This window comes from Cydia fagiglandana, chromosome 27 (genome assembly GCF_963556715.1).
Source record: "Cydia fagiglandana chromosome 27, ilCydFagi1.1, whole genome shotgun sequence".
In the NCBI taxonomy this organism is placed as follows: domain Eukaryota; kingdom Metazoa; phylum Arthropoda; class Insecta; order Lepidoptera; family Tortricidae; genus Cydia; species Cydia fagiglandana.
In genome coordinates this window covers 2,327,427-2,351,238 of record NC_085958.1, presented here as the reverse complement: position 1 = coordinate 2,351,238, position 23,812 = coordinate 2,327,427, and the positions used below count along the sequence as shown (strand labels likewise).

The following is a 23,812-nucleotide window of genomic DNA, read 5'->3' as shown; positions in this document are numbered from 1 at the left end:
TTTAACTGAGTTTTCCCTAAACCCGATAAAAAAGAAATTAAATTATTTTTTTTGTGAGTACCTCTTATAATGAAGGATATTTTTGCTGAGTATCAACATCCTACTAGTGACAGTTTTTGACTTATGATTTTATTATTATTTTTCTTTAATGTATTGTTTTTCGGGATGTATTCAAGCGATTTGCTGAAATTTATTGAATAGTGTTCTTTATTTAGGTATGCCTTGATACTCAAAAACCGAATACCATTTGTCATATAAAAAAAAATTACTCTCTACTCAACCGGTGTTTTACAATGTAGTATGCAAACTCTTCGATTATGTTTGCGTTTTCTTATCAGGTCGTATTTAAGAGTAAAATGCTAATCTCTCACCCCGATTGATTAAGGTTCTACCTACCTACCTACCTACCTACCTACCTACCTACCTTACCTACCTACCTACCTACCTACCTACCTACCTACCTATCTACCTACCTACCTACCTACCTACCTACCTACCTTACCTACCTACCTACCTACCTACCTACCTACCTACCTACCTTACCTACCTACCTACCTACCTTACCTACCTACCTACCTACCTACCTACCTACCTACCTACCTACCTTACCTACCTACCTACCTACCTACCCACCTACCTACCTACCTTACCTACCTACCTACCTACCTACCTACCTACCTACCTACCTACCTTACCTACCTACCTACCTACCTACCTACCTACCTACCTTACCTACCTACCTACCTACCTACCTACCTATACCTTACCTTTATATGAACAATACCTTACCTTAATTGACCGTCACCTTAAAATGTTTATTTCCTTTCGGTACTTTAATTCTACTACGCTGCCATTAAATTAAAACGTTGTTACCGATCACTAAATAATAAGTACACATGGCTCTGTAAAAATAATAATTCTAAATATAATGATCAGAAACACGTAATGCAAAAAATATATAGGTACATATACAATAAAAAGTATAAAAACGTGACCCTTGCACGGTATGGTTAAAATACTGCCATCATAAGATCCTTATACTGTGACCCGTTTGCTATCGCCGCCGCGCACAGCGCGCGCTCACGTGCTCGTCGAGCGGGTCGGGACGCGCGGGCGGGGCTTCACGGTTTGCCGCGCACCTCACCCCCTCAGATTCGTTGATGAGTCGAATCATATCGCCTTAATTGATTTTGTTCAATGCAGTGCCGTGCAGTCTAACGCAACTAGTTGCGACCAATCGCGCGCGTGATGCGCACTCATCAACCAATCGCGTAGTAGGAGCATTCCATGAAATTGTCTACCGTTTGTCCCGTACAAACTCGAATTTTCTGAAGAATTGCAGGTGTAAGAATTTCCTTTTCGATGACAAATGGTCAAAAAAATACACAGAAAAATAATCGCCTGCTTTAAATGCCGAAAAAAAAGTCGCAACACAGGAAATAAAATGCGTTTGTATTACGGGACAGCCCGTGGAATACTCCAGTAGCGGTGTCACACCGCTGTTTTGGCCCCATTCTTATTGCCCGTAAGGCCCTTCCTGAGATACACGTGTATGGCTGGCGGCTTCGTATCACAACGTATCAACATTGCGATACAGCGAGGAAATGCCGCCAGCATCCTTGGTACAATGCCTCAAGGGCCTATTTTAGAATTAAGCTAGTTATTAATTTAGTGTAGTATTTGCACTGTAGTACCATGTATATATATTATGTATATGAGGCTGTCCATAAATTACGTCATAGATTTTTAAGGCTTTTTGACCTCCCCCCCCTCCTAAAATCATCCAAAAATCATGCTTCGAATGACCCCGTTTAATCCTACGTCATGCTACCATCATCCGATGTCCAAAGCCCCCCCACCCCTAATTTGAAATGACGTAATTTATGAATAGCCCCAATACAAAATGTACTATTATACCTAATGTTATGAAACTCACAAAAGGTTATTACGATAAGGAAATCGACCGGTCAAAACACCAATGACATGTACGAATGATTCACATTTATTGTAACCAATATGGCTGCCAGGAAAGCTGCAACTGAAATCATTATCCTTGTGATATTATTATGCTATTTACGTTATAATACTTGTAATATAATATTAATCGGTGGTGCTAAAGTCAGGGTGTTGGAAGATGTGATTTTGGGAAGTGATGATGATTATTCTAATTTTGTGTGTGTTTGTGGTTATAATGGGAGCTGGTTACTCTGGTAAGCATATATATGTCGGCGGCCGATCGTAAGATCGGGCATATCGTGAAATTCCTAGGCATATCGTGAAACGTGAAAATCTTTGATCCGTCCCCTGAGTCGACGGAGCCCCGCTACGCGGGGCTCCTATTTCTGGAAAGCCTGCCCTTCGGGCATCTGACGAAACCTAACGAACCTGTCCTACCTATATATTGGATTAATGTTACTATCGTCAAACATTACACAGGAATATTACGATCTGCCTGATCTTAGGCCCCCCCCCCCCACATCTGGCGTCTTTCGAGCGTCGGCGTCTACAATTCTATGGCCGACGCAGCGTCGACGTCGCTGCGCAGCGACGTCATTTTCCATAGCGCTGGACCGACGCCGACAGACGCCGACGCTCGAAAGACGCCAGATGTGGGGGGGCCCTTACGATCGGCCGCCGACAAATATAATAAATATGTCGATATAGGTACATAATACAATAAGGTTAGGTGGGTTAGAGTGTAGTGGGTGCGCTACGGGGTCCCTTTGTTTCCCATAAAGTTTTAAGTCATAGTGTATTGTTTGTCATATTATCGTTAGTCATAAAACTGAAACCGTTAACTTTTCAGGATTTTCGTAAGGTTATTCTATAGATAGGTTAGGTTAGGTTAGGTTTGTTTTATGCCAATCCTGAAAAGTTACGCGTTTCTGAGAAAAACCAATTATGACTAACGAAAATTCGGACAAACAATACATTATGACTTAAAACTATTTGGGAAACAATAGAGACCCGTGCGCTACGCGTACACTGACACTCCCTTAATGAAACGATACCGCAATACAAACACTTGTATGGAAAATAGACGGTTTGAGATAAGTACTTAACAATATTAATTAAACATATTTATTTCAAAATCAATAAAATCAAAATTATTCATTTGGTATCTAGGTGGATTTATACAATAATTTGTGGCGGATACCTCCTGTTAAGTATAGCAATACTTGTGTTAGGCGGTACCGCTCCTTCCATACGGAATCAAGAAATTAGCATTCCAATAGGCAGTAGGTACAGTGACCCCCACAAGTCTAAAGGCTCCTCTTCACGTTGGGCCAACGCCAACGCCAACGAGGGACGCATTTATGCGTTAGAGGGAGCAAGTGATATTGCTATCTCATTCTACCGCATGGCTGCGTCCCTCGTTGGCGTTGGCGTTGGCCCAACGTGAAGAGGAGCCTTAAGGTCTGAAGTTCAAATTCCGGAGCATAATATCTTATGGCTCCTGTACACGATGGGCCAGCGCCGGCCACTCCAAGGGACGCATTTATGCGTTAGAGGGAGCAAGTGATATTGCTATCTCATTCTACCGCATGGCTTCGTCCCTTGGAGTGGTCGGCGCTGGACCATTGTGTAGAGGAGCCATTATGTATTTCATTAATTTCATTATTCATTGTTTCTCATCCGTGTTTTCCCATCTTTAGGATTCCGTACCTCAAAAGGAAAAAACGGAACCCTTATAGGATCACTCGTGCGTCTGTCTGTCTGTCCATCTGTCACAGGCTATTTTCTCGGAAACTCTTGGATCAATTAAGTTGAAATTTGGTACACATATGAAAATTAGTGACCCAAAGATGGACATGTTTTTTTTATAATTTTAAAATAAGTACATAGGTTCGACGTTATTTAAGAATATAGCCAAAAAATTACCATTCCCCCTCCCCTTTATCTCCGTAACTACTGGGTCTAAAATTTTTTTAAAAATACACAAAATAGTTCTTTTCCTGTAGATGACAGGAAAACCTATTACAAATGTGCAGTCAAGCTTGAGTCGGACTTATGTACGGAACCCTAGAAACGCGAGTCCGACTCGCACTTGGCCGGTTTTTATTACAGCGTCATTATTTCTCATCCGTAATTTTCCATTTTTGTTACAGCGTCATTATAAGTATATTTCTCATCCGTAATTTTCCATTTTTGTTACAGCGTCATTATTTCTCGTCCGTAATTTCCCATTTTTGTTACAGCGTCATTATTAGACCTCAGTGTCACTGGATTACCTGACGACAGTTGTACAACAATTGACGAATATAAAATAAATAAACATTGCGCCTACACTTTTAGCTACAGCGCACTCGGAGACATAGTTCCCTTAAAATGCACCTTGACGGGAATACTTTCCGAGGACTACTATATGAGTTTCGGAGATATACAAACAATAGGTACCTATTATTTATAAATATTGTGATATAAACCTATACATAATAAGTTTTTGGCAAAAATTTCATTTTTGGTACAAGCTTTTATCGCCGACTGTACTTTTTTTTCCACAGGCAACTAATACTCATCGAGACAATTCTAAGAACCCCAAACACAATTATAGGTTTCGTTGTTTTATCACATAGTTCCTATGGCCACCTCCGGTCTCCATCATCAGATTAGCTCGATGACACTATTAATATTGCATTGTCACCCGACTTACGTATGTAGGTACTTATGCAAAATTTCAGCTCAATCGGAAACCGGGAAGTGGATCAAATTTAACTTGCAAGATTTGATTACACACAGACAGACAATGGTCAAGTGAAACTAAATGAAAGCTTGTAAAAACTATACGACCGTAAGGGAGAAGTAGGTACTAGTGCTCGACGCTGCACTAGTATTCGACATGGGTACTTTATGTCAAAGTATACTCGTAGGTTAAATTTGAACGGCGGCTTACCGAGAAAGCATACTACTCTATAACAGAATTTTTGACTGACTTGTAAATTATTGATCCTGACCACTATTATCACATAATATAAGGATTTAATTTTTTTCTAATTACCTATTAAGATTTACTGCATGTAATAACCCTGTTTTGACTATTATTGTTTATCTGTGATAGAGTGTGTATTTTTATTGAATTTGTATGCCAATAGACACGACATAGTGATACTGAACCATTTATTTAACATCTTGTAACCTAGACCTATGTTGAACAAATAAATCTTTGAATCTTTGAAGATTTTTCTGTATTCAAATTTAATCCTTGTCACTTTGACATAAAGTGCCCATGTCGAATACTAGTGCAGCGTCGAGCACTAGTACTTCTATCTTACTATGGTCAAACACCCCAGGAACCTCCTTCTGGGAGAACAATAAATATTGTCAATAATCATTAATAAAATAATCATGTCGTTTTATTGGTTTTTAGCCCTCAAAAAAGAACCCGTTACCACACTACCTAATGAAATCACCCTAAAGGGAAAGAACGATACAATAGAATGTAAAGCGAGGAGAAAAGGCGGCGGTTTCCTTTATTCTGTTGTTGTATATTTTAACTACATCCCGCCACCGCCTACTACTGAACGGGCAACAAGTAAGTACATACTTACCCAATTTTACCTTTTGAACGTCAACTGACGACCAGAGATGTTGCGGATATTCGCATCGGCATCCACATCCGCGGAACATCTGCATTATTTTCAACATCCGCATCCGGATAAAATCGATGCGGAGCATCCGCATGATGCGGATGTCGACCAAGTCGGTAACAGGAACGTATTAGCGGCGGCGCCGGCGGCGTAAGTGCTAGGTAATTTCGTCATTATATATAACGAAATTGTCTAGATCGCAAAAAGTCAGCCAAGATACTGTTTATTAAATAAAACGCACCTATATTCTTGCTCAAATACTAAATTTTTCTTTTTTTTTTATAAAAATTATAAAAATGTAATATTTCACGTTTATTAAGTACCAAATCTTGACATCCGCATCCGCGGATGTGAGGCTTAAAATATCCGCATCCGCATCCGCGGATGTCAAAAAATCTGCATCCGCAACATCCCTGTTTTGAACGTCAACTGGCGACACACTGACGACATATGGTAGTCCCATACAGATGTATTACCACTTGTCCCCGCCCCACGTGAGGGCCTTAAGCCCCCTCCAGACTATGCGCGTGAATCGCGGGCGAAGCCGCGAACGCGAGTGTGGAGTCGATTTTCGCAGACAGCGAAATCGACTCCACACTCGCATTCGCGGCTTCGCCCGCGATTCACGCGCATAGTCTGGAGGGGGCTTGAGGCAGAGACAATTTTTTTTTTAAGAAAACACCCTTCGGCCATAACGGCTTCTGTCTGTGCTCGGTGCACTCGACGATTCGCTGCACCACATAGGTAAATTATAGTTTGTCAAGCAGATCCTGTCAGTAGAAAAAGGCGGCAAATTTGAAAAATGTAGGCACAAAGGGATAGCGTCTCATAGAAAATTTTAATCACCATCCACATCTATAGTACTACCGTACAGAAAGGACACTTCCTACAAAACCGCAGTTTGACAGAGGTTCTGGCACGAATCATGATATCCCTTTCTAACTTATGGCATCCCTTTCCGCTATTTAGGGTTGTCAAAATTCAAGTCATTGTCTTATCTGTGGTCGTGCATGCAACGAGCGTCAAATTGTGTCAACCCTAATTGCTCGAAGCAAATTGGCATCCAGACGGGCCTTATTAAATCGATCGATTTGATCAGGAAAATAATTGGCGCCAATCTCATCTAGCGTCCGCACGTACACAATTTAATCACCAATTATAGAACCATAAACAAACGCACGTACTGATCCTAGCATTCCATAGATACTAGCTGCGAAAATTGGCATTTTTGTGTCCGCACCTCCTGATTTGATCGGGCAATCGAATCAGCGAGCCAAATTGCCGTTTGCGACCGCACTTCCTGATCCGATCGGGCAATTTAATCAGATTGGCGAAAACAAGCCTCAATTCTGGGCCAAATTATCTTAAATAAATATCTTATTTATTTCTCCAGCGCTCACAGACAAACCTACAACAATTCAAGTGCCATCGCCATCAGTTCTAGAAAGCAAAAGTTACACGTCACCAGCAGGTAAACTATAATTATATAAGATGGTCAAGCAAATCTTGTTAGTAGAAAAAGGCGGAAAATTTAAATAATGTAGGCGTAGCGTCCCATACAAAATTTGAATTTCGCGCCTTTTTCTACTGACAAAATTTGCTTGACCATCTAAACCTAACTGAACCGGCAACCGCCAGTTTTTTATTGAATTTTTATGCGGACAACCGATACAAATGGGGTTGCCATACGTCAGGATTCCTCTTGAAATGTCATGATTTGTGGTCCGTATTAAACCTATCCCGCGCGGACCGTAGCGGACCCGGGTATGTCCTTAAACCACGTCCAAGACCACCGGTGGACGGACAGCAGCGTCCCTCAAATTCGTGTACTCAACTGCGATCGCCAACCCGCTTGCCAAGCGTGGCGATTATGGCATTCACCCCCCAAAAAAGGGGGAGGCCTATGTTCAGCAGTGGATGTCTTATGGCTGAGATGATGATGATGATGATTAAGCCTATAGTTCGTTTTGTTTAGCATTAGAAATAAGGTAAACAAATCTTGATGTGTCTTTTAATTGAAACACACATTTTAAAAATAAGTTACGGTAAATATGTAACAATTATGAATCTCATACGATCATTTATAGTCTTCTGCATTCATAAGTAGTAGTTATTGATTTTTAAAAAGCGATTTTCAGTTTAAAGACATGTCAAGATCGCTTACATTCTTTCAAGTTCTTTCTAACGCTAAAAAACGAACTTCAGACTACGTTAGTAATTTAGTCGAGTACCTAAAAAATAAATAAACATATATAAATATTAGATCACCCAGGTCCGATCCCTGTGGAAGGATTCCCATAAGGCTGACAGCGTTTCCCCTTTAGATTATAGATTGAAATGTTACAGATTTTCACATAATAATAATTTTCAGGAAACGAGTCTCCCTGGTGGCTTAAATTCGTGCTAGGAGGTTGCGCAGTTATAATTGCTCTTTGCGTCCTGGTGTGCGTTATTGTGTACTGTCGCAAGAAGAAACCGCTGGTAAGTGTAGTACGTAATGACGAGGTAGCTAAAAATAAATGTATGTTACTCTTCGAAGGCCGCAAAAATATGTAAAAAACCGGGCAAGTGCGAGTCGGACTCGCGCACGAAGGGTTCCATACCATAATGCAAAAAAAAAGGCAAAAATAAACGGTCACCCATCTAAGTACTGACCCCGCCCGTCGTTGCTTAACTTCGGTCAAAAATCACGTTTGTTGTATGGGAGCCCCACTTAAATCTTTATTTTATTCTGTTTTTAGTATTTGTTGTTATAGCGGCAACAGAAATACATCATCTGTGAAAATTTCAACTGTCTAGCTATCACGGTTCGTGAGATACAGCCTGGTGACAGACGGACGGACGGACGGACGGACAGCAGAGTCTTAGTAATAGGGTCCCGTTTTATCCTTTGGGTACGGAACCCTAAAAACTTCTTATTTGCAAGCGCAGCACCTATTACCTAGCGCAAGTACCTACTGCGAGATTTGCGCGTAACCATTAACTCAGTGTCAATTGTACGTAACCATGCTGGTTTAACCGATTAACCCCGGGTTAGTGGAATGGTGCAAGTGGCGCTAAGTGACATTTTTGTTATGACGTAACTCGTACAAAGGGATAATTTTGATGTATTTTCCTTCCAGCCTGACGATTTGACCTACGCAAACTTGACCAAAGATCATAATAACTACGCGACACTACCAATGCCAACACCGAGGACCCTGCAGAATGCCAAGTCGAAGGTGACAGTCGAGGGCACCTACAGTGAGCCAAAGGTACACAGTGAACCACGCAATAAAACTGTGTAGTCGAGCGAAAATTTAAATCACAATGGCAGATTGATTAATCGTTAACATACATATCATATAAAACATATGTTTATCTACAATTCTACACATACTTACCATAACCATAAATCCTCTATCATGTGCTCCAATTTAGTTATATAAAAATCTTTTATCGACTTTGAATTGTTAATATCTATTTTTCCAGGACTCCCAAGACATGAGCGAAGCCCTATACGCCAACCCGAACCGTTTCAAGGGTTCCGAGACTTACGCCGAACCGTACGTCAAGTCCGGTCCCAAACCGTGTACTTACGCCGAACCGAACAAGGCAGATTATGCGGAACCTTACATGCCTAAGGAAGGGAGTTATGCTGCAATTGGTATCTCCGAAGGAGGTTATGCTGCAATTGGTAACTCGGAAGGAGGTTATGCTGCAATAGGTGACTCTGAAGCAGGCTATGCTGCAATAGGTGACTCTGAAGCAGGCTATGCTGCAATTGGTAATGTCTCAATTGGTAACTCTGAAGCGGGTTATGCTGCAGTAGGTAATTCGGAAGGAGCTTATGCTGCAATAGGTAATAACTCTGAAGGAGGTTATGCTGCAATTGGTAGCTCTAAAGGAGGTTATGCTTCAGTTGGTAATTCGGAAGGTAATTATGCTGAAATTGGAGCGAAATCGGAAGGAAACTATGCTGAAATTGGTGTAAATAATAATGGCAATAAGGAATTGTATGCAAGACCTATTCCTAAAGCTCAGAGACCATTTAAGGCGAAAGATGAGTCGAATTATTCAAACGTGTTTAAGGATTTGTACGCGAATGCGAAGAAAAAGTGAAGATTGTTTAATATTTAGGTTTAACGCAACAGTGATAAGGTCGCCTGTTTATACCTCGCTTCATGTATTATTTGTATTTCCATATACATTTTTTCTGAGGTTGTGCAATAAAGAGAATTTGTATTGTATTGTAGTTTTTGAACTATACGCAAGAAAGCGCGTAACTGCCGCCCCATTTTGATGAATTTCTTTATTTTCAAAGGTCGCAATCGCAATTGTCATCAGAACAGAAAACATATTTACATACTTTAGTTAATGGGCTATAAGCTATAAATAAATAAATGTATTTCCGCTTATTATTTACTCCTCTGTATCATTTTCGTCCGATGTAGTTAAACTCAGGAAAGAAATAAATAGGGTTGTGCAAAGATGGTCTTATCCAGACTAGTCCATTTTTCGCCGAATTTTCCGATCGAATCAGGACGTGCGGACGCAAACGCCGCCGAATTCAACCGCCGATGATGACCGATATTACTGATAAATTGAGGTGCGGACGCAAGAATACCAATTTTTGAGGCCAGTATTTTCGTTCTGGGGTATTTTTTCAATTTAGAGGGCTCTAATATCACAATAAATCTAAAATTGGACTACGCCAATTTCATTTCTGATCAAATCGACCGATTTGATCAGTCCCGTCTGGATACCGCTATAATCTTCTTGCATTACATTGTTAACTTGTTTTAGTTTTATAATTTTCCATTATTTAATATATAATAATTAAATATTTCTCATTACAATATATTGCGATAAAGTAAAACTCAGAAAAAATTATGACCTGAATTTTACCCTGGCAATTATAACTGCGTCAAAATTAAAAAGTTATCACTGTCATTAACCGCTTAAAAAAAAACCAACGCGCTTCGCTTCTCTTTTGGAATTTATGGTACTGTAACAAGGCTTCCTTTTGTGTCTCGCCCCGTGTGTTGTAAAATTCGGTGCAAATCATATCAACAATGCACAATTAAAGCTTCTATAACGACGGGCCGCGCGTAGACGAATTTGATTACACGTCCCCGTTATTACGGATCAATATCGAAGTTGCGTTGCGTCGCGATGCTGTGATAGCGTCGCTCATTAAATGGAGGCAAAGTCAGGCTCAGGCGTTGGCGTTCACCACCATTGGATGAAAAGCATGATGGAGCCGGCCGGCGGCGAGAAATCAAGCGATAATCGTCAATCGGTGAAGCGAGAGAAAATGGCGGAAGCGTACAACGGGTCTGAAGTCAATTACTCGCAAGGTGATTCCCGGTTCCGTTGCGACGTATGTGATCTGACGTTCGAAGGGATGGAGTATTTGATGCTGCACAAGAAATTTCACGGGAATGACAAGGATTCCGGGCCAGTTTCCCGGGATCCCGAGCCGCAGAGTCACAAGGAAACTGCGAAGAAGCGTCGTAAGTTTCGCTGCGACCAGTGTGACGTCAAAGTCAACAGTCAGTATCACTTGGACATCCACCGCAGTAAGCACGAGGGTGTCACCTCCAAGAAGTACATTTGCGAAGTCTGTGACCGCAGCTTCGTGGCAGCTCAGTTCTTAAAGTCACACATGCAAACTCACTCGGCTACCAGCACTATCAATTGTGAGATTTGTAACAAAAATTTCACCGGGCAAGCTTACTTGAAGCTTCACATGCAGCTGCATAACGATATAAAGAAGTTCAAATGCTCTAAATGCGATGAGATGTTCCCGACTAAGAACTGTCTTAAAGTTCATATGAAGAAACATACAAAGGTGAAGAATTTCAAGTGCGATATATGCAGCAAGCTGTTTGTATCGAAGATAACCATGGAGAAGCATAAGCTTACGCATGAGGGGCAGCCCGTAGACTGCCTGGTTAAGTGTCCGCAGTGTGACCGTACGATGCACTCGTCACTCCTGCGCACACACCTGGCCCGCGCTCATCCTCCGAACATTGATGATGATGTAAAACGGCCCTATAAATGCTCGACCTGCGGGAAATCATTCATCGTAAAGATCAACTTGAACCTTCATATACGCGTATGCCACCCGGACTTAGCTGAACCCGAGGAGGAAGAGGAAGATGTTATGACGGATAACTCTTAGTTTTATTTCTTTAATCTGTAACCTATCATGTATTGGATATAATTATACTTTTTTATTCTAACCATTAGGAGTTGTTTTTGTTGACCCGACCTTGGTTTTTGTGTTAGATGAGTCATTGAATGCAAAAATACCTGGCCGCACTAGTCTAATGATAGAGTTAGACTTAGAAAAGTCTGCAATGATTTTGATAGCCCACGCATTGCAAGTGTTATTTATATGTCATAATTTCATAGAAGTTTAAAATCTCTGCAGACTGTTCAAAATACTGCAGATAAAATTCAAATAATTTAAAATGAAATAAAACTGCTTTACTATGGAGTGGCCTATGACCAATAAGGGGTCACCCATTAATTACATCACACGTTTAGGGGGAGGGATGGATCAAGAAAATGTGACATGGGGGAGGGGGGAGACACAAACTTTGTGGCGTCACTTTAACTTCATCAGTAACCAAAAATTTATTTAAATTATTTTATTCGCTGTACATTAAATAACAAGTTTTTAAAACGATAATCGTTTTTATATTCGTTTAATTTTCTTTCCTAAGCAGTTTTGGGTTATAAAATTACTAATATTATTATGGTCAAAAATATTTTGATAAAATATTAATAATACCTAGGTACTTACTTAATTCGATTTGGCGATTTCGTAGAAAAAAAATGTGACGTCACACTAGGGGGGGAGGGGTTTGCCAAATGTGACCAAGTGTGACAAGGAGGGGGGGAGGGGTCAAAAAACCTAGAAATTCGTGTGACGTAATTAATGGATGACCCCCTATTAGTGATCATGCCTAGTAGTCTGTGGTAAACCAATTAAAAACCTACTGGTTTTCTATTTCTAACATTTATAAAGATATTACCTACTTTACACAACCGTTTTAATAAGGTCCCCATCTTGGGAGTTGTGGGTCAAACAGATCACTGTGTTATGTCTTTCCTGTAGACATACACAAGAGTTAAGGGCTATAAAGGTTAATTTTCTTATTTAACCCTTATCCACGTGAAAAGGTGAGAAAACTAAAGTGTGTTCGCGCGAACTGTACATTTTTCTCTCCTGTGGGCAATAGTTAACAGCTTGTGGGCATGTATTAAGTAATGATTTTATCACAGTTCTCTAAATAAAAGGAGGACCTTTTCACGTGGATAAGGGTTAAATAAGAAAATTAAACTTTATAGCCCTTAACTCTTGTGTATGTCTACAGGAAAAACGTAACACAGTGATCTGTTTGACCCTTGTACTAGTTTCCATCAGATTTATCGGAACGGACAAGATGGTCACAAATATCTAAACACGCACTCCTTGAGAATGGTTCAGGTATTTGTGAGCAGCTTGGCCGCTCCAATATATCTGATGAGGTCTGTACTATGAATGAAATTCAGCTTATTTTATGTTTCTTTTTGTATGTTATTCTCATTTGACGGACTCATCGGAAGATCAGCGCTGGAAATCGCCAGCAATACTGAGATGGGGCCATTTCATGCATGACTTCACATAAGTAATTCTCACTATATTCTTTTTATTAGTTTTTATGTATGTCTATTGTCTGTTTATGAATAAAAAACTATTATATTCTAAATAAAACAATTATTTTCTCTTAACTTATATTTTATCGTGAATAAATAGAATAATATTTTTAAATAGATATTTATTGCGAGTACAACGCCGCTACAGTCTCCTTTTTGTCTTCCTCTTTCACCTCCTCCTCTCCTTCTTTGCTTTCTTCCACTTTATCTTCTTCTTCTTTCTTTGCTGCATCAGCCGCGGCTTTCTTCTCGGCTTCCTCTGCTGCTTGCTGTAAATAAAATCATATTAATATTGATAGTATTGCTACTCGCCGCTAGATGGCGCTGTTATCAAAAAATATTTGTACAAGTTATGTCATAGGTTACGTGCTGCAAGTATTTTAATGATTAATAAGTTGGTTTACACAGTCGTTTGTGGAATTTTCATAAGAATGTAATAGAATAAGAAACAATTAATTAGTAAAATTGTGAAACTTAAAAATTACGATGTCGACATTAAATTATTCTTTCTGCACCGGAGCAGAGCATCGGCGAGAGAAACTTCAATTGTTTAATTTGATGAAAAGACTAAAAAATCGAACCCCAAACATATTGGAATTGGAACACCGTTCCCATACCGGTGTATTTCCACTTCCCCCACGTGACCACCGCCTTACGTCACAGAATAAATAATAGTATATACTAGGTACATAAGACTCTCTACGCGTCTGTTACGATCAGCACAGGTATGGCCGCTAGGTGGCGACAGCGCCACGCGCGGCTTATGGCTTTCCCAAAAATTGGGGAGGAACGGATGTACAGTCAAGGAATTTAAATTCCGACCCATTTCGTACTTTGTCACAGTGACAACCGTATGAGGTCTCTAGCAGCTTTCATATTGATTGTCACTGTGACAAAGTACGAAATGGGTCGGAATTTAAATTCCTTGACTGTACTTATAGCTACCTGTAGCAAAGCGACGAAATCGCGGAGTGAGCCACGCCTGCTTACGTGAGGCGAAGACAACAGGAATATTTTTTAAGAAAACACCCTTCGGCCATAACGCCTTCTGTCTGTGCACCGACGTATATACTGTACTTGATAGTCACAGAATAAATAATAGAACTACCGTACGGAAAGGACACTTCCTACTAAACCAGCTTGACAGCGATTCAGGGTCGAATCATGATATCCCTTTCTAACTTATGGCACTATTGCAATATTGCAACTAATTAGTAGGTTAAAGGGATGTCAAGTTGTGTCAACCCTAATAATTGCTCGGAGCAATGCTGAGCCGACCGGAGCCGAGTATGACAAAGCCCCACTGGCTGCACAGCAAATGAGTTGAAAACTTCAAAATTAAAATAGATAAACTGCAAAACGTAATTCAAGACCAAAAAAAGTAAGAAATGTTGCAACATTTTTACTATCGCGTCTTGTATTTATGTACAAATAAGTAAATAAAAGTACTTTTTTAAATAGTAGGAGTAAAATTACTAATGAATAAATTATCTTAGCGTGATTATTTGTCAAAAGAAATTTATAATTTTACAAACAAATTATTGCAGTGGCAACATTGTCTTACTTTTTTTGGTCTTGAATTACGTTTTGCAGTATAGGTACTTTGAAATATTTCACCTTAGCCTTCAAGATATCGTCATCCTTCTTCTGCTGCAGCGTCTGGCTGACCTCCCTGATGACGGCCAGCTGTTCCAGCTGTTCCTCCCGCAGCTGGTCGAAGACCTTAACGACCGGCACGTCCATGAGAAGCTCGTCGATGAACTGGTCGAAGCGGCCGCGGAGTACGGCGAAACGTTCGGGAGTGACGGTGGTGAAGTAACGGCTGTGCTTGCCTATAGATGGCGTCGTGGTCGTCATTCTGAAGACAAGTATATCAAGTTACCGTCATAATGTAAATGGTGCTATACTACGCCATGTTTTGTGGTCATTGGATTGTCATATTTCAATTTTAACAACCTGACCGCATAATTACTTATGTACTGTGCTGTATCGCGACATTTTTAGGATAGACGCCATCAGATATCGGAGCGGCCAAGGTGCTCACAAATATTTGAACTCACCTCTATTGTCAAGGCGTTAAAGTGCGTGTTCAGATATTTTTGAGCACCATGTCCGCTCCAATATATCTGATGGCGACTGTACTTCTTGCTTGTCTATCAAGTACTGCGCGAGACCTTTCTTATTGTCTATCAAGTACCATCGCTTACAATGTTAACTGTACATAGGTGGATTAACTGTCCCTTACGCCTTTTCTAATAAAGTTTACGGACTGTCAGTTAACAGTGATGGACGATGATATCCATACTTAATATTATAAATGCGAAAGTGTGTCTGTCTGTCTGTTACCTCTTCACGCTTACACCGCTGAACCGATTTAGTTGAAATTTGGCATAGAGGATATTTGGTGTCACGGGGAAGGACATAGGATAGTCTTTATGTCGGGAATCATGCCTAAAGAGAGTGAAAGGGAGGGGGGGGGGTTGGAATTGACAGAGTTCATGAATTGCCTAATCACTGATTGAAAGTTATGCTCAAATTTGAATGATTGCTATTACACTTTATTCAGCGCTATGCTTAAACTAGCTGCTGTTACTGATTACACACAAACGAAGTCGCGGGCAAAAGCTAGTGTTTGATAAAACAAAAATACTTTACCTGATTTTCTTTATTCACGAGATACAAACAAGACGGATATGAAAATACAACTGATGGAAAAAAGTATGTAAACAATTTTAGGATTCTCTACAAGTCAGGGGTTTGTAACATTTTTTAATTAACTTTCCATTAGAGTAGGATAAACTGGGTACGGTTGAAACTATCCAGGTTTCAAGGGGAAAGAGAGTTGCGTAGCCATAAACATGTTTATAGTTAATATTGCGCCCTCAACGTGGTAAATATATGTGCGGGTAAAATGTATTTTTTTTTGCACTAAAATACGTTTTTTTTTCTCGAAATATCTTAATTATTAAAATATATTACGATAATAAAATTCATAGATTTTTATTTGTATTCGTCATACTTTAACAGAGTTATTATTCACCACTACGGGACTTAAGACTTCAAAAGAGAAAGATCCCCGCAATTTGCGAATTTCGGTTTTCGCGGTAGCCGCTCTGACGCTTATTAGTCACAATCTTTATATACAAAATGTTGGCAGCAACTGGGATCAAAAGCTACACTAATTAATAAAACTTCAGGGCATTAATTATAAGTTCAATGGGTATCATTATTAGCATAAAAATAGACTTGCTAATGGCGCTCCCGCATACTCTTTCCGTTGACATTACGGTATTTTATTTTAATTTCAGTTCGGCTAATATGGTCGGCTCTTTATCATTTTGTCGCCAAGCCTGTCACGTTTTAACAAATGCGAAAGTGACGCATAGCATGATATGTGATAAAATTGCAACCATAATACCGTTGCTGATGTTTAGTACCATTGTACTTATATGAAAATAAATTTTGTTTAAGTATTGTTTTTTTTTTGTTAAAATTAAGGTAATTAGTTTTTAAGACTGGAGTTTTCCTATGTCCGTAATAAAAATCTATTTTATCGATTATTATTTATAATATATTATAATAATGCATTGTGATTATAGTCCGATATTTTCGCTTTATGTATATGGGAAAGGAACGTTTTCTTTTTTATAAGATGTGTATGGTGGAAAATACATATTATGTACATTTTATTCTCAAATAGGTTTCGTATTCGTATCGTATAGGTAGTACATATTACGAATACTACCTACGAATACGAATTCGTGTTTCGCGGTAAGCCCTGTGATTGCGTTTATGACCCCCTCTACGCAGAGTTTGCGTAATATTCACTATTTATGTGGGTCAGTATTGACATAGAAAAAAAAGAGATTGCCTCCTTCCTATAGGAAAATTAAAAAAAATAATAACTAATTTAAAGCAGAAATTATAAAAATAAAAACTAACATTATCAAGAAAAAATATAGAAAAATATTATCAATTCTATTCATATTTCGTGCACATTTTTCATTTTAAATATTTTAACAAAATATAGTTAGCTTTAAATATGTTTTAAATATACAGTATGTTTATTAATACTACTAGCACGCAAAAATAAATTAAATAGTATGTGTTAAAATAAAATGCGTGAAACGAAACGCAAAACCACCCCTTCGAGGCTAATGACTCACTCTTCACCCTCGGCCGACCGCCCCCGAGCCTGCCCGAGCCCCCTCGGCCCGCGCGCTCTGTGCCGCACCGAAAACACACCAAATTCACAATTATTATGTAACACACATAAGTTTTTTAATAAAAAAAATATCAATTGAAATGTCTGTGACGGAACGTCGCGTTCAATCGCACGCGGGTGTTGTTAAATTAGTTTTTAAAACGGACTTTAGTGAAAACAGATATTGATTTTCTCGTGACGTCCCGTGAATGCGGACTGTGTTATTACAGTGTACATATACGTATATATGCAGTGTAATTTATTTATAGTAAGTGCAACGAAGTGTTTAAATAAAATATATAACAAAAAATTCGAAGCGTAATAGAAATATCAGTGCCTTTTACAATTAAAGTAAAATTTTAAAAATGCAGTTTAAAAATCTTACATAAACGCATTCTAAATTTAAAAAATTTAATTAAATACAGGTATTAAACTTATACAAAAATAAACATAAACATACTTTTAATAGACGCCATATTTATATCAAATATATCAAAATACAAATTAAAATGTAGTGTTTAGTTTTTGCGACTAAAAATATTAGGCATCAATTCTCGATCGATAGTTCAAGCAAAAGCTAGACGTAGGTGGTTCTATTTTTAACTTGTAATAGTCCTATCTATGGTTTTGCGTATGTCTTGCAAGGATATTGAATGAATAACTAGATTATTACATTTACTACATCCAATTTCCATGATCTTAGACAGTATTTCAGGTTAAATATATCCCCAAAAACATATTATTGTAAATAAGTGCAATGAAAATGCTATTAAACAAATCAATGTAACCTTTCCAAGCGATTCCAGAACCCTGTCACCAAAAAGTAGTAAAACTATTAGACCATGACAAATCTGCAACGTTTTTAATAGCGCACGTAGTGCAAGTGTTAATTATATTTTACGTCATAATTTCATAAAAGTTTGACGTTTTAATTAACACTTGCACTCCGTGTGCTATCAAAATATTGCAATTTTTTTTGTCCTGACTCTAGTAGCTTTTGATGTTCATTTGTTTGAAGCATATTATTGTTTATATAGTTTTACCCACGTTTATATTTCAATACAAATTATAGGTAACTATATAACATCATTATTTTGAATAATTTTACAACAATACAATACGTGTCACTGACAAAATAAATAAATATATCCGACGTAGAAAATGTGAGCATTTAAAATGTTAGTGTTATTTCGCATAACAAGTGCAAATCTTGCATTTAAAATGTTAGTGTATTTTCGCATGTAACAAGTGCAAATCTTGCATTTAAAATGTTAGTGCATTTTCGCATTTAACAAGTGCAAATCTTGCATTTAACATGTTACTGTACATATTTTCGCATTTAACAAATGCAAATCTTGCATTTAAAATGTTAGTGTATTTGCGCATTTATCAAGTGCAAATCTTTTTTTACTTTAAGTATAAAATTATAAATACCTACGTGAATCTAATTGTGTATACATGCCATGATACGAAGTTATATTATAAAAACGTGTTTATAAAAGCATGGTGATATAAATGTTATAACCTCCTAACTCCCTGCGCACCGTTTTTTGTACATATTCCAAAATCTATTTTGAACTTTCATTGTGACTGGGTTCCAATTTCAAAAACAATTGCTTCTAGGTCTCAGGAGGATATAATAAAATAATCATCAGTTGTTATGCGATGGTCCTTCGAACCAGATTGTACAAATATTACGCCCAAAAATTTCAATTTAATATCTGAATCATATAATGGTGTTTTTTTTACTGTACTAATAGGTATTCAAAACACAGACGTGCCAGTATACATTTTCTTCGCAGATCTTCGCAGATTTATTATTATGACTAAGAAAGCGTAGCGTTCGTAGCAAGCTTACCGAATCTGATGGCAATTTGATGTAGGAACGAGATATGATATTTTATTTTTTAAATCTGAGAATTCCTTAATTAATTCTTTCATCAAGATTCCGTTGCCTTTTAATGCAGTTTTTCCATAGCATACGTAGTGCAAGTGTTATTTATACGTCATGTCATAATTTCATAGAAGTTTAAAATAACACTTAAACACAAATTAAACGCGTATTTTTCGCAGCTTACAAAATTTTATTCTAACTTCTTAATAAATATATTTCACACAAAGAAGCACCTTAAACTAAATTACCTTACTTGGCAACTACAAGTTCATATGTCTCTGTACAAAGACAGTTAATACGCTAACAGAGCCTGCATACCCAGTAACATTGGAAGCGTGCCAACTAGTCTAGCTCCTACGAATTGAAGACGTGGAGAAGAAAATTGCCATCTGAAAACGATCATTATCGTATTCATATGACGTTCACGTAACTCATATATGAATGAATGGCCTGTGATTTAAGAAAATCCTTATTTCGAAAACTAGTTTTAAATACAAGATTTTATTTACAATTATATCGTTTGTCAATTGTTTTAGGTCGTACTGTGAAATGACGCTATGCAGAATAGGCAACTCGGCAACTCTATCTATTCACCAAATTTTATCTAAATCTGAAGAAAACAATAAAAAAATAATGCGTTGTACCTTTAAAAACAATTAAGTACCTATGCCAATTTTCAATGATACATTAAATAGAAATCTAGAAATTTATTTGCTAGATTTAGATACGATTTATTGGTTTGCATTATCTTTTAGTTTCTGTAAATACTATAATTATTAATCATAAATATAAAGGCACTGACATTCTATTACGCGCTAAAACGTCACACCATTTTAACAAAACGTAAACATTCCAGTGATAAAACAGTTATGACAAGATTAAAAAGCAACCCGCATACGCCATGAGGCCCTGACCGCCACCATGGAGACCACGACGGAGGCCTACCAGTATGTGGGGCCCTTTCGACTGGAGAAGACCCTGGGAAAGGGGCAGACAGGTGAGCTTTTGGTTTAATGCCCCATGGTTTTATTACCGGTCACCCTGTATAAAATTCTTCTTCGCGTTTTCCCGGCATTTTGCCACGGCTCATGGGAGCCTGGGGTCCGCTTGGCAACTAATCCCAAGAATTGAAGTAGGCACTAGTTTTTAGGGTTCCGTACCCAAAGGGTAAAACGGGACCCTATTACTAAGACTTCGCTGTCCGTCCGTCTGTCACCAGGCTGTATCTCACGAACCGTAATAGCTAGACAGTTGAAATTTTCACAGATGATGTATTTCTGTTCCCGCTATAACCACAAATACTAAAAACAGAATAAAATAAAGATTTAAGTGGGGCTCCCATACAACAAACGTGATTTTTGACCAAAGTTAAGCAACGTTGGGCAGGGTCAGTACTTGGATGGGTGACCGTTTTTTTTTTTGCCGTTTTTTGCATTATGGTACGGAACCCTTCGTGCGCGAGTCCGACTCACACATGCCCGGTTTTTTTATGAAAGCGACTGCCATCTGACCTTCCAATCCAGAGGGGAAACTAGGCCTTGTTGGTATTAGTCCGGTTTCTTCGCGATGTTTTCCTTCACCGAAAAGCGACTGGTAAATATCAAATGATATTTCGTACATAAGTTCCGAAAAACTCATCTGTACGAGCCGGGGTTTGAACCCGCAACCTTCGGATTTAGTTTAGAGTCAGACCAAGAAAAGTCTGCAACGATTTTGATAGCAGACGCAGTGCAAGTGTTATTTTAAACGTCAAACTTCTATGAAATGGTGACGTACAAACAGGGATCGGAACCGGTTTATCGCAAAATTTTCAAAATAACCATATATTTCGAATTATATCAAATTAAAATGAAATTCAGTAACAATATTATAGCACGCATGTCACGTATGTAAATTAAAATGAACTATAAAAGCTACAAAAAAAATCTAAAACAATAAAACGTTAAAATGCGGTCATAATTTTAATGTTTAAGTGTCACGAAATGTTTTTAAACGTTAACGCCATCTATCGGGTAGTAGCTTATACCAATAATTTACTTTGTTTTTTTTTACTTAAAAAATGTTCATTACAAAATATGAAGTGAAGATAATCCTATTATTACGTATTTCAAAACTAAGTACATAATATCTTTTTATGATGCGCTACATAAATTACATATTACTACATTAATTAATATTTAGAAGTATATTCAGGGGGTGCGATACTCCTTTCTTCGGGCAAACTCGGCTCCGTTCGGCTCAGCATTCCTCCGAGCAATTATTAGGGTTGACACAACTTGACGTCCTTTCGTGCACGACCACAGATAAGATAATGGCTTGAATTTTGACAATCCTAAATAGCCGAAAGGGATAGTAAGTGTCATAATATTAGAAAAGGACAACATGATACGACCCTCAACCGCTGTCAAACTTCGAGGATTATGGAAGTGTCCTTTCTGCACGGTAGTACTTTTATTTATTCTGTGGTATACAGTCTGTTTTTTTTAGCATTAGAAAGAACTTCGCAGAAGTAAGCTTGTGGTTCCAAATCCGGCACTTTTAGCGGTAATAATTTGAAGTAAATTATATGTATTTACCATGCTACATTAGATAATTCAATAATTATAATTAACAATTAAAGAGCCTGATAAAAACTGCACGCTTGCTTCTGTGGAGTTCTTTCTAATGCTAAAAAAAACACTTTTGCACTGCGTGTGCTATCATAATCGTTGCAGACTTTTCTTGGTCTAACTCTATGAAAGCTTTGAAAATTTAAAATCATTCTTAAGGTTAACTTTCGAGTCACACAAACCTTGACGCCGTCAGGCGTGGCTCACTCCGCGATTTCGTCGCTTTGCTACAGGTAGCTAAAAATTTATCCGTTCAACCCAAATTTTGGGGTTTGCCATAAGCTGCGCGTGGCGCTGTCGCCACCTAGCGGCCATATCTGTGCTAATCGTAACAGACGCGTTTTGTTAGAGAGTGAGTCTTCTGTACCTAGTACTATTATTTATTCTGTGGCGCCGTCATCAGCATTCAATAGCGCAATAAAAGCCGTAACAGACTATACAGCACCGCGACCTTGGTGCGGTCAAAATATCTCTTTCTCACTCTTAACTTACTGCATGTAAGAACCGTGACGAGTGGCAGAAGAAAAGCTTTTTCATGTATCATGCTCTGAAAGAGGGTTATTGTTATTCTAAAAGGTGTGCAGAAAATGATACGTTTCTGCACTAGAGCATTTTAAGTTCCAAGTACGATTTTATTTTATTTTTTACTATAAGCAATTCAAATTTGGGTATAAATGGATTTCTTATACCATTTCTATTCTGATATATGACTCCCCCTCAAAAAATACAATAAATTACATTACAATACAATAAATGCTAAAAAAAACGTACTATAGTTACAATTCGAAGCAATTTCCATTAAAGCCATACCAATAAGAGTAAAGCAAACACAATACAATATTGAAAACGTTAGCGAAACGTCAGAACGGCGCGTAACATTTCCGTTGGTTGAATGTATGTGGGTCACCGGTTGTCCAGACAATTCCCGTTTTCCAATAATATGGGCCATTTTATTTAAGGGGCTCACCCACGCCAATGACCTTCGATCTGAATCCCTGAGTTTTCTAATGTTTTTTGTAGCTTATCATATTAACAGTAAGGGCTTTAAGTAATATAGTATCCCATATTTACTTTAAAGTTCACTGTCTTCGAGATATTTGGCATCAAAGTTGAACAATTTTAAGCTAAAAAACTGGTTTTCTGACCATAACTTTTGTGTTAATTAGTTTAAAATTAAAGCCTTGGACACGATTTTCGAGACTTCAAAGACGATCCCAAATATGTAGATTTCGTACATGTAAAATTCTTCACTGCAAACTAGATACAAAAAAAGTGTTTTTTTTAGACAATGTTTAAAAAATTCATAAAAAAATAAGTATTCATTTTTTTCAAAATCCAGTGGACAAAACCGGAGATAAAAGACTGAAGAACCGATAACCGTTTGTCTTATAATTCTATATGTAGTGCAAAAAAAGAAGATACGATTCAAAACTTGTCAAAAATCGATGAAAACCTCGGGTAGCCCCTTAATGTTGTAACTTTGATTTCTTGTTTTCTTACATTTTGTAGCCTCAATCGAATTTAAACTGTTGTGTTGTGAGACATACTAACATTGAATAATTTTACGGTTTAGTACTAGTAGACTCACTTGTTTTTAGTCCCTCGCGCGACATGTTTCGGAGAGCCTAGATCTCCTTTCTCAAGCACTACAGTCGCGCCAGTGACTAAAAACAAGTGAGTCTAAACCGTAAAATTATTCAATTTCTGTAGCCTATTTTGCGTCTCACTGTTGGGCAAAAGTAGATTGTAAACCAAGGGATGAAATTCACTCATTGCTACTGAGGTAGTTTATATAGTCCGCCGCCAATAGTCCGAGGCTGAGGTTATA

General features: G+C 38.2%; 4 protein-coding genes across 4 annotated transcripts in view; 3 read left to right on the top strand and 1 right to left on the bottom strand.

The window, feature by feature from the left end:
* The first annotated feature begins 2,087 nt into the window (after positions 1 to 2,087).
* LOC134677771 (uncharacterized) lies at positions 2,088 to 9,817 on the top strand. The gene is made up of 8 exons (XM_063536198.1): positions 2,088 to 2,210; positions 4,200 to 4,394; positions 5,369 to 5,533; positions 6,982 to 7,059; positions 7,960 to 8,069; positions 8,711 to 8,842; positions 9,060 to 9,279; positions 9,448 to 9,817. The coding sequence occupies exons 1-8, from the start codon at positions 2,153 to 2,155 to the stop codon at positions 9,687 to 9,689; spliced, it is 1,200 nt and encodes a 399-aa protein (XP_063392268.1). The 5' UTR covers positions 2,088 to 2,152; the 3' UTR covers positions 9,690 to 9,817.
* Positions 9,818 to 10,502: 685 nt separating this feature from the next.
* LOC134678027 (zinc finger protein 808-like) lies at positions 10,503 to 11,821 on the top strand. Its single transcript, XM_063536463.1, has one exon. The coding sequence runs from the start codon at positions 10,768 to 10,770 to the stop codon at positions 11,752 to 11,754; it is 987 nt and encodes a 328-aa protein (XP_063392533.1). The 5' UTR covers positions 10,503 to 10,767; the 3' UTR covers positions 11,755 to 11,821.
* Positions 11,822 to 13,344: 1,523 nt separating this feature from the next.
* Positions 13,345 to 15,135, bottom strand: LOC134678009 (uncharacterized). Its single transcript, XM_063536449.1, has 2 exons — positions 14,895 to 15,135; positions 13,345 to 13,546 (listed from the first exon to the last, which is right to left on the bottom strand). Exons 1-2 carry the CDS (start codon positions 15,132 to 15,134, stop codon positions 13,400 to 13,402), a joined length of 387 nt encoding a protein of 128 aa, XP_063392519.1. The 5' UTR covers position 15,135; the 3' UTR covers positions 13,345 to 13,399.
* A 2,233-nt stretch (positions 15,136 to 17,368) lies between these two features.
* Positions 17,369 to 23,812, top strand: part of LOC134677998 (serine/threonine-protein kinase BRSK2) — an 83,319-nt gene continuing 76,875 nt past the window's right edge. The window contains exons 1-2 of the mRNA XM_063536439.1: positions 17,369 to 17,749; positions 20,232 to 20,372. Coding sequence (XP_063392509.1) covers positions 20,297 to 20,372 — 76 coding nt within the window. The 5' untranslated portion in view covers positions 17,369 to 17,749; positions 20,232 to 20,296. The remainder of the gene's footprint in view (positions 17,750 to 20,231; positions 20,373 to 23,812) is intronic.

What these genes read in the sequence shown, in the direction of transcription:
- LOC134677771 (XM_063536198.1), top strand. Translation starts at nt 2,153, where the DNA reads ATGATGATTATTCTAATTTTGTGTGTGTTTGTGGTTATAATGGGAGCT. An exon ending in GCACCTACAGTGAGCCAAAG is followed by an intron (nt 8,843 to 9,059) that starts GTACACAGTGAA and finishes CTATTTTTCCAG; the next exon opens with GACTCCCAAGACATGAGCGA. An exon ending in AATTGGTAACTCGGAAGGAG is followed by an intron (nt 9,280 to 9,447) that starts GTTATGCTGCAA and finishes ACTCTGAAGGAG; the next exon opens with GTTATGCTGCAATTGGTAGC.
- LOC134678027 (XM_063536463.1), top strand. Translation starts at nt 10,768, where the DNA reads ATGGAGGCAAAGTCAGGCTCAGGCGTTGGCGTTCACCACCATTGGATG.
- LOC134678009 (XM_063536449.1), bottom strand. Translation starts at nt 15,134, where the DNA reads ATGACGACCACGACGCCATCTATAGGCAAGCACAGCCGTTACTTCACC. An exon ending in ACGATATCTTGAAGGCTAAG is followed by an intron (nt 13,547 to 14,894) that starts GTGAAATATTTC and finishes TTTTATTTACAG; the next exon opens with CAAGCAGCAGAGGAAGCCGA.